The sequence below is a fragment of the Danio rerio genome, chromosome 13, assembly GCF_052040795.2.
Source record: "Danio rerio strain M-AB ecotype USA chromosome 13, GRCz13ab, whole genome shotgun sequence".
In the NCBI taxonomy this organism is placed as follows: Eukaryota; Metazoa; Chordata; class Actinopteri; order Cypriniformes; family Danionidae; genus Danio; species Danio rerio.
Window position 1 is genome coordinate 412,875 of NC_141033.1, and position 17,201 is coordinate 430,075.

At 39.5% G+C, this 17,201-nt stretch overlaps 2 protein-coding genes across 4 annotated transcripts in view; one reads left to right on the forward strand and one right to left on the reverse strand.

Annotated features, from left to right (window-relative positions):
• The window catches only part of nrxn1b (neurexin 1b), a gene marked incomplete at its 5' end in the record, with an annotated part of 604,334 nt that overhangs the window by 293,268 nt on the left and 293,865 nt on the right, over positions 1-17,201 (forward strand).
• nvl (nuclear VCP like) overlaps positions 627-17,201 on the reverse strand; it is a 37,282-nt gene continuing 20,707 nt past the window's right edge. Inside the window, exons 1-23 of one of the 3 annotated variants that reach the window (XM_087277773.1) lie at positions 16,777-16,983; positions 14,910-14,980; positions 14,733-14,785; positions 14,021-14,114; positions 13,816-13,876; positions 12,941-13,120; positions 11,617-11,734; positions 10,884-10,960; positions 10,654-10,788; positions 9,036-9,137; positions 8,270-8,387; positions 7,674-7,818; positions 7,416-7,593; positions 6,029-6,250; positions 4,629-4,733; positions 3,860-3,922; positions 2,978-3,097; positions 2,580-2,679; positions 2,228-2,334; positions 1,625-1,701; positions 1,429-1,542; positions 1,232-1,353; positions 627-845 (exon numbers count right to left, since the gene is read on the reverse strand). In XM_087277773.1, the coding sequence (XP_087133899.1) occupies positions 1,272-1,353; positions 1,429-1,542; positions 1,625-1,701; positions 2,228-2,334; positions 2,580-2,679; positions 2,978-3,097; positions 3,860-3,922; positions 4,629-4,733; positions 6,029-6,250; positions 7,416-7,593; positions 7,674-7,818; positions 8,270-8,387; positions 9,036-9,137; positions 10,654-10,788; positions 10,884-10,960; positions 11,617-11,734; positions 12,941-13,120; positions 13,816-13,876; positions 14,021-14,114; positions 14,733-14,785; positions 14,910-14,980; positions 16,777-16,833 (2,379 nt within the window). In that variant the 5' untranslated portion in view covers positions 16,834-16,983 and the 3' untranslated portion in view covers positions 627-845; positions 1,232-1,271. 3 annotated transcript variants of the gene reach the window in all.

A 17,201-nucleotide genomic window follows, 5' to 3' on the forward strand; every position in this document is an offset into this window, starting at 1 on the left:
CTGGCCAGTAACACCCATACAATCCCAATCTTTTTATTTAAAAATAGCATTTAATTCCTTTTTTTACTGTAACATTTGTTTAAAAGTTCTCCATTTATTTACTGCTGAGGATACAGACCTGACCTTTTTTATTCGTATTGTATTATTAAATTATAATCATTTATTTTTTATCTTTTCCAACTCTGGGCTATTTGAAAGAAGAAAAATCCTAAGATTTTACTCCTTAATAAGACTAAAATTTCATTCAGAATGGTCTTAATAATGTCTATAAAAGTCTTAAATTTATACCCTGATAAAAGCTGCAGAAACCCTGTAAACAGTCTGACCTCAAACAGTCAAGGTGAAGACATGCTGCAAACAAAACTGTGTAAAGCTAAATGTACTTCAGGAAAGATGCTTATTAATGTGAACATTTGCAATCTTCCATCAGTGAATGCAGGAGCTCACTGTAAATACAGCATATTAAAACAGAACTGTACTGTTCATATTTCAGCTTAACTGAGGCTCTAGAACTAATATTCAATTTAACATAAACATAATCAATCAATTAAAGTATTACTCACTGTAAGTTAAAAAAAATAGAATAATATTGGAAAGTTTCTACGTAAGCAAAGACAAGTTACACATCAAGCTCATTTTATTTTAATTGTATAAAATAATTTCAGTGGCGATACTGTCGTGTGAAAACATTGTGAAGCAGGATTTATAATCTACACCACTGCAGAGCGTTCAGTTCTGTAAAAAGCACTGGTCTACAATGAGCATCAGCATTATTATAGTGCATGAATGTTAGTCGGTGGTCATCTGCTCAGCGTTTCCCGCAGTCTTTCATACATTAACTGGTCCTGCAGAGAGGAATAAATCAGAAACTGTGATTAATAATCAACAAGATGGACAAATTATTCTGTTCAAAGCTCCTGCAGATTGAGAATGAATGCTGAAAACCTGGTTAAAAAAAACAGGTTTTCAGCATTCTTGAAAATATCTTAAGTGATCAACAGAAGAAACTCATAATGATTTGGAAACAGTTGAGGGAGAGGAAACAGTGAGTAAATCTTCCTGTAAACAGTAAACCCTGCATCTCCTCAGCTCAGTGTTGAGTAAAGATGATATGACACCAAGTACAGCTTTATATAATATTAAAAACTAGCCATGAATGAAGATGCAGATGACGTAGAACCGCTCAGTCTTGCTTACTGTAAACACCTTCAGGTCAAAGGTCAACACTCACCTTCTTAGACACAGATGGACGAACTTTCTTGAAGGCGTCTTCAAAGTGAACTCTGCTCACTCTGATGTCCTTCGCTGACTCTGAAACACACACACACACACACACACACACAGTCAGTGCTTCTGGTTCAGGTGTGTTAGCTGTGTGTATGTTTGTGTATGTGCTTTACCTGTGTGTGTGTGTGTGTGTGTGTGTACATGTTGCCTGCATTATATATGCACACATTACCTGTGTGTGTTTGTGCGGGGTCCAGGTGAACTCTCAGTGCGTTCACACACGCCTCTCGCACCAGCGCTGACAGATCTGCACCTCTGAAACACACAAACCAACAACACACTCAGCATTTACACAGCGTGACACAGGTATGATGTCCTCATGAACAGATGTACTGACGTGAAGGTCTCGCAGCGAGCGTCATGGGCGATCTCCTCCAGACTGACATCTGAGTCCAGCTGGGGTTTGGTTCCACCCTGACGATCACAATTAAAGACACAGTTCACTTCAAATCAATATTCTGCTGTCATTTAGTGTCCTTCAGCAGAGTTTCATTCTCCTGTTCACAGAAGAATGCTGGAGAAAAAACTGCATCTCCCTCTGAAGCTCATAAGGAAGTAACTGAGACTGTAATTCTTCCACTGGCCACTGGGGGCTGGCTACAAAACAGAGCACACTTCATTGACTCCACTGTTAACTTGGCGACTTTACAGCTGATAAACACACGCTCACCATTAGAGTGATTGGGGAAAGGACAGATGTCAGCTCAATTGAGTAACTTTACTCAGACAAAGTAAAATGAAGACCTGTTTTCAAAAGCCTAAATTTGACTTTTTGTAATTTAAGACACAGCAAAAGTGTTGTCCCGCAGGGGGCGTTTTATATTTGACTTGCACAGCAGGAACAAACATCCTTTTCCTCCAGCATTCTTCAGAGTATCTCCCTCTGGTGTTCAACAGAAGCAGGGCATGAGGACAGATCTGAGTGCGAGTGAGCGTGCACCTTAGTGATGGTGTTGAGGATGACGTGTCGGTCAGCGGCCGGCGGCAAACCCACATACAGAGTTTTGTCCAGTCGTCCTGGTCTGAGCACAGCCGGGTCAATGATGTCTACACACACACACACACACACAATCATCACAGAAACACACCTCAGGGATTTCACAAGTCTGTATGTGTGTATGTGCCCATACTTGTGTCTGTGTGTGTGTCTAGGCTGAAATGTCCGGTGTGTGTGTGTGTGTGTGTGTATATATATCTGTATGTTTTTGTGTGTCCTTGTTTTGTGCCTACATTTGTATATTTGTGTCTTTGTGTGTGTGTTGCATATGTGTACGTGTGTGTGTGTGTGTTACCGGGTCTGTTAGTGGCAGCCATGATGAAAACCTGTCTGCGATTCTCCATACCGTCCATCTCCGTGAGCAGCTGATTGACCACACGGACACTGGCTCCTGACTGACACACACACACACAGGTTCAATTAGTGATTTCTGAGGACTCTCCATAGCTGTACTGTATTTTATACTGTAAGAAGAGCTTACTATATGACCCTACCCTCACACAACACCTGAGGACACACTGAACGTCAAAACACCCTAAGCATGATCTTCAAGAGTTTTACATTACGAGGACATCATGCATGTCCTCATAAAGCACACTAATACACACATACAGATGCACACACACAGAAAGTACAGAAGCGTAAACTCTGAGCTCTCTGCATTAGACTGTGTTTTGCTCGGTGTTTTCTCACCTCGTGCTCGGAGCGGCGAGGACAGAGAGCGTCGATCTCGTCGAAGAAGATGACGCAGGGCGCTGAGTTCCTGCCTCTCTGGAAGACCTGCCGCACGGCGCGCTCGCTCTCGCCCACATACTGCACACAAACACAACACACACTTTACACACACACTTCATTAAATCCTTTCTTCACCTCTTATTTGACCTTCATGCATGCTCTCTTTAAAGGTGCCGTTTAAGTCCCGTTGCGCTCTGATATCTACACAGTAGGCTTTGTAAGTTCTCCACAAAGCTTTTTAGAAGTGCAGGAATCAGACGCTGCATATGAAGACGTGTTGCAGTCTGCTTAATAGTAGAGAAATGAACTAATCCTGTTATTGTTTATGGTCAGTGACGCGTTGTAAGCAAATGTACAGATGCAATACCACAGTGCGGTTTAGTCTTTATTCAAAATAAGAGTCTCACATGCATGGTAAGTGTAAAATGAGCTTAAGTAAAATATTGATCATTGCTGTAATCCCACTCGGAAATGTTACAGCCAATCAAAAGCAGCCTAAGGTGCGAATATTAATGCCCTGTGTAGATTAACAGTGGGTTTTGTTCTGATTGGCCTGTTTTTATTCAGTTTTCCACATTATAAAGAACAAGCCCCAAATCCACCCCATGCCAGCAAATAATAATAACAGATAAACGTATGTAATCCCACATAATGCGGTGATGTGTTTATCCACTTCATCGATTGACTGGCACAGTGATTTTACACTGGCTCAAGGTGTGCTCTTTTACACATACTGAACTCTTATTATTCAGCATCGCCTGGGTGTTTTCTCGTCATATGGCACCTTTAGATGGATTTGGATTGTGAATTTCAAATGTTTTGAGTGTAAAACACACTCACCATGTTCAGCAGCTCTGGACCCTTGACAGAGATGAAGTTTAAGCCGGATTCATTAGCGACGGCCTGTAACGAGACACAGAGAGACTGATGAAGAGTACTGCCAGCAAACTGAGCACATTATTACACCGTTCCCAAACCACACGCAATCAAACGACTACAGACGCTGTGCTGACATGTAACTCGTCCACTCGCTAGTCAACAGGCAAACAAATGATTAATTATAATCATTTTCAGTCATTATGTTATAGTCATGTATTTGGTTTATAACCTACGTTTAGCCTTTTGTAATGCAATGTTACACTGGTGGGTTAAGCTTTATTCTACACTGCACTTGATACAATGCACTTTACATTTAAGCACCGAGGAAAATATTATTATTAATAATAATAATAATAATAATAACACACTAATAATTATGATGTGTACTTATTCAAGTTAGTTGCATGTCACATGGACACCAAAATAAAGTGTTGCCAGAGTGTTAGCGTCTTACATTTCCAGATGAACATAACTATGAATCAGAAAAATTGTATGAATATAAATATTGCAATAAACATAACTGTATGAACATTTTGTACATCACAGGGCTCATTTTCTGCAACAATCTAAAAGGCAAAGGAAGCTAAAAGAAAAGGGAAATATATTCAGATCTCCCTCATCAAGGCACTGTTCTGGCTGCTGGAGCTGCTTCCACACACAAGATGATGGAGCAGACTCAGGTGTTCTCCATGTTGAGATTAAGATTAAGTTGAACTGAATATGGACTGACTTTGGCTAACAGGGTCTTTCCACATCCGGGGGGTCCGGCCAGCAGGAGTCCAGCGGGAGCGCTCAGACCCAGAGCCTTGAACTGCTCCGGGTTTTGGATGGGAGCCTGGAGACATAAAACACCAAAGCAAATTTAAAAAACTATTTCTGAAGGAGGCTAATAATATCATTACAATGAAAATATATATTTTATATTATATACAGACTAAAAGAAATGAGACTTTCTCCAGAATAAGCATATACTAGGAGATACTGAGAGAAATGTCCTCGCTCTGCCAACATCAAAACTGTACGAGGAATGTTGAGTACAGTAGCGTGTAGTACAGGCATGTAATCAGCTGAGGACAAATAAAGGAAAACAAGACGAGAAATATATATATATAAATAAATAATAGTTAATTATGACTGTGTGTGTGTTTAAATATTATTATAAATAATCATTCTAAAATATTAATGAATAATATCCTTTATATAAATATCTGATATTGGTCACACAATTCAGTTTTTATTCTTGGTTTTATCAGTTGAAATGTTTTGCAGTTTAATAGTCAACGATGGCGATGAACCTCACTGAGACCCTCACAGTATATGATACAGTACAGTAGGGTACAATATAGTAGGATTTATTATAGTAAGTTACAGTAAAGTATAGTAGGGTATAGCAAGGTACAGTATAGTATAGTAGGGTTGGTAGTTTAGGGTAGTATGGTACAATATATGAAGGTACAGCATAGTAGGGTATAGTATGGTATAGTATAGTAGGATATAGTATAGCATAGTAGAGTATAGTGGGGAATAGAATTGTTGGGTGTAGTATAGTATGATACAGAATAGTAGGGTATAGTATAGTATAGTGGGGTATACAGTAGTATGGTGCAGAATAGTAGGGTATAGTATAGTGGGGATTAGTAGGGTATGCTAGCAGATATGATAATAAACAAAAAGAAATAAGAGTTTCTCCAGAATAGGAATGGAGTGGGAGATAGTGTGAGAAATATCCTCGCTCTGCCAACATTTAAAGTGGATTAAAAGAGTTGATCAGACTGTAGCAGTAATGAGTGTTCAACAGATTTAGGACAATAGATTTAGGACAGTTCCAGTGAAGGTTGGTGATGATCCACTATGAATGTTGACTACCGTGTATATATCCTTACACACATGCAATAAACTGATTAAATATACTGTCTGCTGTAATTATTACTCATTAAATAATAAACTGCTGTATACGCTCTCGATGAATGTTTTGGAATTTAAACATGACTTTGTCTACAGCTAAGTGCAGTTTCCTCCACCGGCACAGAATCTGCTGGAGATGCATTGAGTTTATCAGCAGCACAGAGAGAGTCAGAGTCAGATCCAGCTGAAACAGCAGTAGTGTGAATATCTGCAGTAAAGCTGTACCATGATGGCCATGTGGAGCTCCTCACGGACGTCCTGCAGCGCTCCTACATCCGCCCAGGTGACGTCCGGCACCGTGGCGAACCCCTCACGCTTAGCGGACGGCTGGACTCTGACTAATGAAGAGCTGAAGTCTGACATGAGGACGCAGAGAGCCGCCAGCTGATCCTCACTCAGAGAAACACTGCTCTTCAGGAGATCCAGCAGACGAGCCAGAGCTAATGTCTGACAGAGAAACAAGCTGCTGTTAGGAACACCACTGATGCACACACACACACACACACACACACACACACACACACTTACAGCTACCAGCCATCTGCAGATGCACTTGCAAACTTTTACAGTGCTTTACAAGTGTGACAAATGACACATTTACACACATTTACACACTTCACACCGGCTGTTGTATCTTATAGTATAGTACATGGTAGCAGGATATAGTCTAGCATTGTATAGTATGGTATAGTAGAGCGTTGTTTAGTATAGTAGGATATAGTGTAGAACAGCACAGCAAAGTACAGTATAGTAAAGTAAAGCATAGTTTAGTATAATAGGGCAGATTATAGTAGTATGTGGTATAGTATAGTATGATTTAGTAGTGCATAGTATAATAGGGTATAGTACAGTAGTGTACAGTAGAGTAGGGTAAGGTATAGTATAGTGTAGTTTGGTATAATTTATTAGAGTACAGCATAGTAGGGTTTAGTATGGTACAGTGTAGTAGGGTATAGTATTGTGAAGTAGGGTACAGTACAGTAGGGTAAGGTATAGTATAGGGTATATAATAGTATTGTGGGGTACAGTATAGTAGGGTATTGTATAGTATAGTGTAGTAGGGTTCAGTAAAGTTTAGTAGGGTACAGTATAGTGTAGTAGTGTACAGTATGGTAGCATATGGTATAGTATACTGTTGTTTGGTATGGTACATTAGGGTACAGCAAACTAAGGTTTAGTAGGGTAGAGTATAGAACAGTATAGTGTAGTAGGGTAGAGTATATTATAGCAGGATAAGGTATAGTATAGTGTAGTAGGGTACAGTATAGTATGATAGGGTATAGAATAGTGTAGTAGAGTATGGTATAGTAAGATATGGTACAGTAAAGTATAGCACAGTGAGTTAACAGAAACTAATAATGAACAATATATTAACAATATATATTAACAAATAACAATATATAATATATTAGTAAACTGAACAGATCTGAATAAATATATTAATAAATGTAGAGCTCACTGTTTGGTCCAGTTAGTGTCAGAGTCAGGCTGCTCATAATCCTGATAGGCTTTGTTCTGCTGTAATAAAGTGCTGGACGTTCCTCTGTTGAGGTTGTGTGTGTGTGTGTGTGTGTGTGAGTGTGTGTGTGTGTGTGTGTGTGTGTGTGTGTACCGGTGTGATCTGGTCTTCAGTGGTGGGCTCCAGCAGTATTCTGTTGACGGCGTTCATGGCTGCTTCTCGACACAGCGCCATCAGATCTGCTCCCACATACCCCGGAGTGAGCCGCGCCAGATGCCTGAAGTCGAAGTCGTCCGGCAGCCTGATTTTACGGCACAGAGTCTTCAGGATCCTGCAGTCGGAAATGAATATTACTGAGTGAAGCACTGCTTCATCAGTCAGTGTTGTGTGCAGCGCTGTGTGTTGAGTTACTTCATCCGTGCGCCCTCATCAGGAATCCCCAGACAGATTTCACGATCAAACCTGCCGGCGCGCCGCAGAGCCGGATCCAACGAGTCCGGACGGTTCGTGGCTCCGATGACCAGCACCTGAGCCGGCTCCAACATCGAGTTCAGGTCTGAAGAATGAACACACACGCACACACACACGCACACAAACAAGGTAAAGAGTTGATCACAGCAAGCATGATGACTATAAATCTAGATATACACAGAATTATTCTCCTCCTGTTTAGATTTTCTCCAACACATTTATAATTAGAATAACTCATTAATAACTCATTTCTAATACCCCATTTCTTTTATCTTTGCCATGATGGCAGCATTTAATATTTGACTAGACATTTACTACACACACAAACACACGCAAACACACACACAAACATGGGCGGGGCATGTCAGATACTAGAGAACGCACACACACACACACACACACACACACACACACACACACACACACACACACACACACACACACACACACACACACACACACACACACACACACACACACACACACACACACACACACACACACACACACACACACACACACACACACACACACACCATCCATGCAGGTGAGCATCTGCGCCACGATCCTCCGCTCCATGTCTTTAGACGCCGTCTCTCGTTTGGGTGTGATGGCGTCGATCTCATCGATGAAGAGGATGCAGGGCGCGGAGCTCTGCAGAACACACACACACACAGTTAAACAAATAACAACACACACCAATAAATAAAATCTAATTTATAAACTACAATTAAATTAATTAATAAATTAACAAACTCAACAGGGAAACCAGCAGCAGTCAGTAATGCAGGATGATCTGTGGTCACGGCTTTACAGTCAATAAATGTGATTATAATGGAAGTCAATGGGGCAAAACAGCAGCAACATCACCAAAGCGGAGTCTGTCTGAACAGTGTGTTGAGGAGTTCTTGAAAATATTCAGAGCATTTTCCCCAAATGTGTGTCAAAGTCAGATTAGTCAGCAAGAATCATCACATCTGCTGACACACAGAGACATTGTGGCCAAATAAAGACTCAAAATCAGCCCAGAGAGGATGAAAATGACCCAGCAGCATCATTATTATTACTCCTGCATGTAAATATGACTTGTTTTGGAAAGACACTGTATAACTGCAGGTGAATTACGCTGATATGCTGCCAATCCTCCACACAACTCCTTCCCTTTTCAGACGGTGACTGTGATGTATTGATGTGCAGCTCATGTGAAGCTGATCTGAAGCCATGATTATTGTGACTAGTACACTTTAGTTGAGTTGAACTGAATGATTGTAGCGCTGTAAATGTGTTGTGTGTTTCTCTTACGATGGCCTGCTCGAACAGCTCCCGCAGCTTCTGCTCAGACTCTCCTGACACTCCAGACACCAGCTCTGGAGCAGAGATCTTCAGCAGCGGCAGAGCGGTCTCCTACACACACACACACACACAGACAGACACAGACAGACAGACAGAGAGGGAATTATTATGAGAGATTATTAGTAATGAAGCATTGTAAATATACCGAGTAATATTGTTTTACTACTGTTTTATAATAGAATGTTGATTGTTAAATGTAGTTTATTCTGATATCTATTGATATTTTTATTGATATATATATATATATATATATATATATATATATATATATGATATATTATTTATGCTTTTTCATTAAATTATATATATATATATCTGTTTTTTATTTACTGTTTACTATGTTTCTTAATTATTATACATGTATTTACTTTTCAATGTAAACTTTCTAAATGCTTTGGCAAAACATTCGCAACATTTGTCGAGCCAATCAATAGACTTGAGTTGAGAAAGACACAGCGAGAGAGAGAGAGACACAAAACCTTGTTTTAGTTTTGACATGAGATTATTTTGCGTGTTTTAAGGTAAAACAGCTTATTCTGGCAAATTATTTCTGAGTTATTTCTTTTGTTTTCGCTTGTCTAGGAAGAATCTTCAGATATTTGGAGTAGAAACAAGACACAATCAGTAAGTCCAGCACATCAGTGTGAACACTCACATTAGTGTTGTTTAGATAATCATCATCATCATCATCCCCTTATCCGGGGTCGGGTCGCGGGGGCAGCAGTCTCAGGAGAGAACCCCAGACATCCCTCTCCCCAGATACTTCCTCCAGCTCCTCCGGGGGGATGCCGAGGCATTCCCAGGCCAGCCAAGAGTCCCTCCAGCATGTCCTGGGTCTTCGCCGAGGCCTCCTCCCGGTGGGACATGCCTGGGACAGCTCCCTAGGTAGGCGTCCAGGAGGCATCTAAAACAGATGCCAGAGCCACCTCAGCTGACTTCTCCTGATGTGGAGGAGCAGCGGCTCTACTCCGAGCTCCTCCCGAGTGTCAGAGCTCCTCACCCTATCCATAAGAGTGCGCCCTGCAACCCTGTGAAGGAAACTCATTTCGGCCGCTTGTATCCGAGATCTTGTCCTTTCAGTCATGACCCAAAGCTCATGAGCATAGGTGAGAGTAGGGGCGGAGATTGACCGGTAAATCGAGAGTTTTGCCTTTTGGCTCAGCTCCTTCTTCACCACAACGGACCGATACATCAACTGCATCACTGCTGCACCAATCCGCCTGTCAATGTCATGCTCCATCCTTCCCTCACTCGTGAAATAGACCCCAAAATACTTGAACTCCTCCACCTGGGGTAAGGACCTTCCGCCAACCTGGAGATGGCAAACCACCTTTTTCCGGTGGAGCACCATGGCCTCGGACTTGGAGGTGCTGATTTTCATCCCAGCTGTGTCACACTCGACAGCTAACCGCCCCAGCGCATGCTGAAGGTGTTTAGATATCACCAGCAAAAATCATCGCACAAGCCTTTACTCCACAAACCTGTGTGTGTGTATCTCTCTCGCCGTGTGTGTATGTATGTGCATGTCTCTATATATGTGTGTGTGTGTGTGTGTGTGGTCACTCACTCCAGCCACAGCCTGAGCCAGCAGTGTTTTCCCGCATCCGGGCGGGCCGTGCAGCAGGAACCCACGTGGAGGAACCACACCGAGCCGCTGGTACACCTCTGGGTGCCTCATGTGGATCAGCAGCTTACACACCTCCTGGACAACACACACACACATAATGAGAGAGAGAGAGAGTCAAACACACATAAGCCAGCAGGACAGACGGAGAAACACAACAGAAGAGCTCAAACCTCCAGAGTTTCATCGCTGCCACCGAAATCCTCAAACTTGACTGAAGAGAACTGAAGCTCGAACCCCTTCACCTTACCTGAAGAGCAGAACAACCATCCGTTACACACTGCAACAACACACTTCTCATACGCAGAGTCTGGGTCTGGTTTCTAGTCCAAATATATTTACAATTATCCAATTATTTCTGAAAACAAGACTAGATTATGTGCTGGTCTAGAAAATGCTTCTTGATTTAAGAGTTTGTAGATATTTGGACCAGAAACATGTAAGAAAAGCAACACACACCTGCAACAACATTATTATTATAATATATTAAAATGCAAATGAGATGGTGCTGTTTTCAGAAGAGGGCGGAGCTACAGATGGCTGTGCGTCAGCATAGTGTGTGTGTTGTGAGTGCTGGTCAGGTGTGTGTGTGTGCTTGATGCTTCTGTCGCTGTTCATCTAAAACTCCACATCTGTAATCCTCTTAGTCTATGCTGACATCATCTACAGCAGCTCAAACGCTCTAATGGCTAATGGACAGACGGCTGCTTCTCACTCAGGCCTGCTGGACATGCTAATGAGATGGAGAGATGGGCACTAGTGGGCGGGGCATAAGAGGCTGGAGATATTCACACACTGCTGACACACAACCAGGTTTAAAGCCCTTATGAAAGTCATTCCTGCATGATAGATGCTCTTGAAGACTGCTACAGCAGAACTCATGTGTGTTGTGTGATGATCACTCACTCTTTTTAGCAGGTACTCCAGCACTGGTTTCTGAATCCTCCTCCAGTTTGTTCTTCTTCTGCCTCTTCTGCTTTACACTCTTCTTTTCCTTCTCCAGCTTTGATGAATCTCTCTGATTCTGAAAACGATCAAAGACTTACTGTACTCATGTAGGACTATGGTATTGAACATTCTGACCTTTTTTATTTACAGTATGAGGCAAATAAATAATGGATTCTTTATAAATATTGAATGAAGAAAGAAAGAATTAACGAGAGAATGCATGAATGATTAAATTAACAAATAAATGCACAAATGAATGCATGAGTGAATGAATGCGTCAATGAATAAATGCATGAGTGAATGAATATGTCAATGCCTGAATAAATAAATGAACACATGAATGAATGTGTCAATGAATGAATGCATGCACGGATCAATGATTGGATGAATAAATAAATGAACACATAAATGAATGTGTCAATGAATAAATGCATGAGTGAATGAATGTGTCAATGCATGAATAAATAAATGAACACATGAATGAATGCTTAAGTGAATTAATGAATCAATAAATTAATGAACAAATGCATCAAGGAATGAATGCAAAAGTGAATGAATGAATGAAATAATTAATAACTGAATTAATAAACATGAATAAATGCATCAATTAATGAATAAATGCACAAATAAGTGCATAATTAAATGAATGTGTCAATAAATGGATGAATGCATGGGTGAACGAATGAATAAACAAATGCATGAATGAATACATGAGTGAATAAATGAGTCCAAGCATGAATGAATACTTGAATTAATAAATGCATGAATGATTACACAAATAAAGGTGTGTATGCATCAATGAATGAATTAATGTGTGACTGAATAAATGAATGTATGAATGAATGAATACATGAATATACCCATGAATGCATGAATAAATCCACAACTGAATGCACGAGTGAATGACTGTCAATGCATGAATGTGTCAATGAACGAATGAATGCATGAGTAAATAAATGTGTCAATGCATGAATGAATAAATGTATGAATGATTGCATGAATTAAGGAATGAATGTCAATGAATAAATGTGTGAATAAATGAATGCATGAATGTTGAAATGAATGCATGAATAAATGCACGATTGAATGCATGAGTGAATGACTGTGTTGAAGAACAAATAAATGCATGAATAAATATACTTAAGTGAATAAATAAATGCATCAATGAATGAATGATGCTTCAATAAACCACCTCACGTGTGCATTATTTTCTAACAGGCGAGATTTCCCTGACTGATTTGAGCTGTCAGCAGCAGGTAAAACACAGAGATCTGATATGTACCGTGGTGCTGGAGGACTCTTCCTCACACAGATCGATGAGGATGCTCTCCTGTCCTCGGTCTCCAGTTTTATCAATGATCCAGTCGTCGCTGAGGCTCCTCTGAGTCGTCGAGCTGCTGCTGGCGTTTGCTGCTCCTCTCTGATACAGTGACGTCAGGGAACTGTTCATGTGATTCGTGTGCTGGAGAAATAATGTAAGGGGTCAGTAACTGTAACTGATGAGTAACTGATGACAGAGTTTTCACAATTAATTCATTCATTTTCCATCAGCTTAGTCCCTTTACTTATCAGGAGAATGCCACAGCGGAATGAACCGCCAACTATTCCAGGATATGTTTTACACAGTGAATGATCTTCCAGCTGCAACCCAGTACTGGGAAAATCAGTCATGAATATTTTTGATAACTTTTTAGTAAAGCAAATTGAATCTGTCATAAAGACGGTCTCATTATCAGAGTCAATAGTACTCTAACTTTAATATTACACGACCATAACAGCATCATTAATATTTAATCATATTTTAACGACAAGTTAACTTGTGCCACTGTAATTAAAGAGAAGCAAACTATTAACAAAGCTGTTATAAAATTCATGACACGATTATAACAGCCTCATAACAATCGAGTTCATGACAGATTTATGACAGGTTATGTTGTCTTGGTAACGTCAAGTTGTCAAAACAAAAACATCTCCAACAATGTCATCTTCGCTTTTAAAATGACACAACTGACAGTTTTCATAAGCACACATAAGAGCCCATATATTAAAATAAAGGTTATGCACACGTCCATCATGTGAAATGGTACATATTGTGCCTTTAATTAATGTACAGCATTCATATCAGGTATTTGTGTAGCGGTTAACGTGCTGCTTTACTTCATGTTCAGGAATATCGTCCTCGCTGTCTGTGCTGGACGCTGTGACGTGGCTGCCGTCGCTGGAAAACATCAGCACCAAATGAAGAGAGCAAACAGCAGAGTAATAATACAGTGAAGTGATGATGGATGTGGAAACTGCGTGTGTGTGTGTGTGTGTGTGTGTGTGTGTGTGTGTGTGTGTGTGTGTGTGTGTGTGTGTTTACCCATCCTCTGGGCTGCGTCTCGCTCTTTTTGCCAGATGTTTGTTTTCCAGAGCAGAGAATTCAGAATCAGACTCGCTGCATATCAGCGCAAACACTGCACAGATGGCACATCAACACTACATTCATCATGCTTTATTTACACCCCAGGGGGATATTTATATACATGCATAAAGTAATAGCTGATGTGTTTCCTCTTCTCCATGATGACAGCACATAATATTAGACTAGATATTCTTCAAGACACTAGTGTTCAGCTTACAGTGACATGTAAAGGCTTCACTAGGGTAATTAGGGTAAAGTTAGGGTAATTAGGCAAGTCATTGTATAACAGTGGTTTGTTCTGGAGACAATCCAACACTAATATTGCTGAAGGGGTGAATAATATTGACCTTAAAATTGCTTTAAAACTATTAAAACTGCTTTTATTCTAGCCCAAATAAAACAAATAAGACTTTCTCCAGAAGAACAAACATTAGAGGAAACACTGTGAACAACTCCTGAATCTGAGAAACATCATTTGGGAAATAATGGAAAAATACAATTACAGGAGGGCGAATAGTTCTGACTATAGCTGTGTATATTATAGAACTTATTTTGAATGTTTTTCTCAATCTTACATCCTGGATGCAACTCTTAAAATCTACAACAAATCCCTTAAGTGCTGTACAAGATTTCTCTCTAAAGCACAGGTTTCATGCAAAGTGATCCAGACCTTTCTCCACCTGAATCCTGAAAGCCGTCCTGTTCCTCCGGCCGTACTCAATCCTAAAAAAATACAAAAACACAAACCAACAATTAAAAACCAGGTTAAACAACTGTCCTTTGAATTAAGAGAAAAGGTATGTAAAATTATATGAAAGGTATGTAAAAAAGATTGGAGGAAACCCACCGGAACTGCTGCTGAAGCTCAGACGCCATCGCTGAAACGTCCACATACTGATCATTACGTGTTTTCAGGTACTGGAACACGAAATAAACACCAGCATAAAGTAAACACAGAGAAATATAAACAGTTATGGCGTCTTTGTGAGTAAAGGCAACCCCCTTATAACATTTCACCAGCTTTTAAATAAAAAAAACATTAAAAAACTATTTATATATTTTTTATTATATAAAAAAAGAAAATCCATATTAAATAAAACTCACAAAAAAACCAATGAAACTTAATGAAATCAACTTTATGAAAAATCATTAAAAAATATTTATTTTTAGAGTCACCTACAGTTGAAGAATGGATTGATACAGTGCACACTATATATGTCATGGAAAAACTACCGTTTTCATTAAGAACACAAACAGAATACTTTTTTCTAATTTGGAGTAAATGGACTGAGTATATTTCACCAATATGCCCGAATTTTTCTTGAACTGTAACCTAAATGTAACATTGTATAAATAAGTATCTTTTCTTCTTTAAAAGAATACTTCTAAAGGACTTGTAGCTCCCCATGTTTTACTGTTCATAGTTGTTCTTGTTGTTAAAGAGAAGAAAATACAAAGCATATACAAGATCTTTAAGTCTCTTTCTGTATGAGAGATTTTGTAAGATATATATGTATTTTCTTCTGAAAACTCAAAATAAAAAATGAAAAAATATATATATTTATTTTAATGCAAAAAACAACAATATATTACATTACATATTATTGATCACCATCAGATCAACAAATTTATGTCAAAATTAAACTTGTTTTAAAACTGCACCTGCAAAAATCCATCAAAGAACAAGAGATCACAGCACATTTAAATGACCAGCCATTCATTCTACTTCAGCTTAATCCTTTATTTATCAGGGATAGCCACAGCGGAATGAACCGCCAATTATTCCAGCATATATTTTACACAGCGGATGGCCTTTAAGCTGCAAACCAGTTCTGGAAAACACCCATACACTACAGCTAGTGTAGTTGATCAGTTCCCCTATAGCGCATGTGTTTGGACTGTGGGGGAAACCGGAGCACCCGGAGGAAACCCACACCAACACGGGGAGAACATGCAAACTCCACACAGAAACACTGTGAGGCGACAGCACTACCTACTGCGCCTTCCCAATTTAAATTTAGATTAAATTTAAATAAGGTTTAGAAAGATAAATCTGATTTCAGATATATAACTGATGAGGATTTTGAGGTCAAGATCTGATTCCTAAACACTCCTCACAGCAAGAAATACTGTAGTAATGTTTTGGCAAACACCATAGTTTTGTTTTGTGTGTACAACTATGTTAATGAATGCTCCAGCATACTGCAGTATGAACTACAGTGAACTGATCCACTGTAATAAGCACTGTAGTACAGTTTTTACTCAGATGATGTTAATCACCGTCCTTATAATACTTTAACACGTTCACTGTGTGTGAGCATTACATCACTTACATGTTTACTCTTCTGTATTCTTCAATCTTATTTTACATTTACCGCAGTGATTTATAGTAAACACAATAGTGTTTTAACCATACTGAATTAATCTGTTGGGGTTATTAGTCAGTTATTGTAGCACCACAACTACAGTAACATAAACAACTGGGCATGTAGTTTTCAACAGCTGTAGGGTATATTATACTACAACACACCACAGTTTACTGTGGTAAACAACACTCATGTATACTACAGTATTTATCACTTTAGCTAATAATACAGTATACTGAAGCATTCATACATTAAAAGTTGTAAATATTATAATATATATTTACATGATTATAGTCTATAGTATGGTAGAAAAACACTGTAAGTTAGTATATTAGAGCTGTGTGTTACCTGATGGACTCTGTGTTTGAGTCTCGGGTCAATATTATAACCGCCGCGGTTCTTCATGGCTCATCCCTCGCGGAGTGTCGACAGTAGGAGATATTATTAATATATCTGTGTTATTATCCACACAAATAAACCTTTAAACAAGGAGGAAGAGCAGCACATTATATTTCCCTCTGTTGCATATCGCTGCAGCTCTACATGTGCTGAACTGAACAACACACGCTGATCTCCCGCTGCAGAACACACGCGCGACCCCTGCCGGCCTGGAGACTGCACAAATAATAAACAATGTTATATTTACAATATTCATACCCCTGGAAAAATCTGACTTTAAGTAACTTCTATTTAACTAGTAAGTTTTTTTTTTTTTTTTTTACCAAAAAAACAAAAAAAGACAATATTCATTATCTTTCTCCAAAAAGTATGTA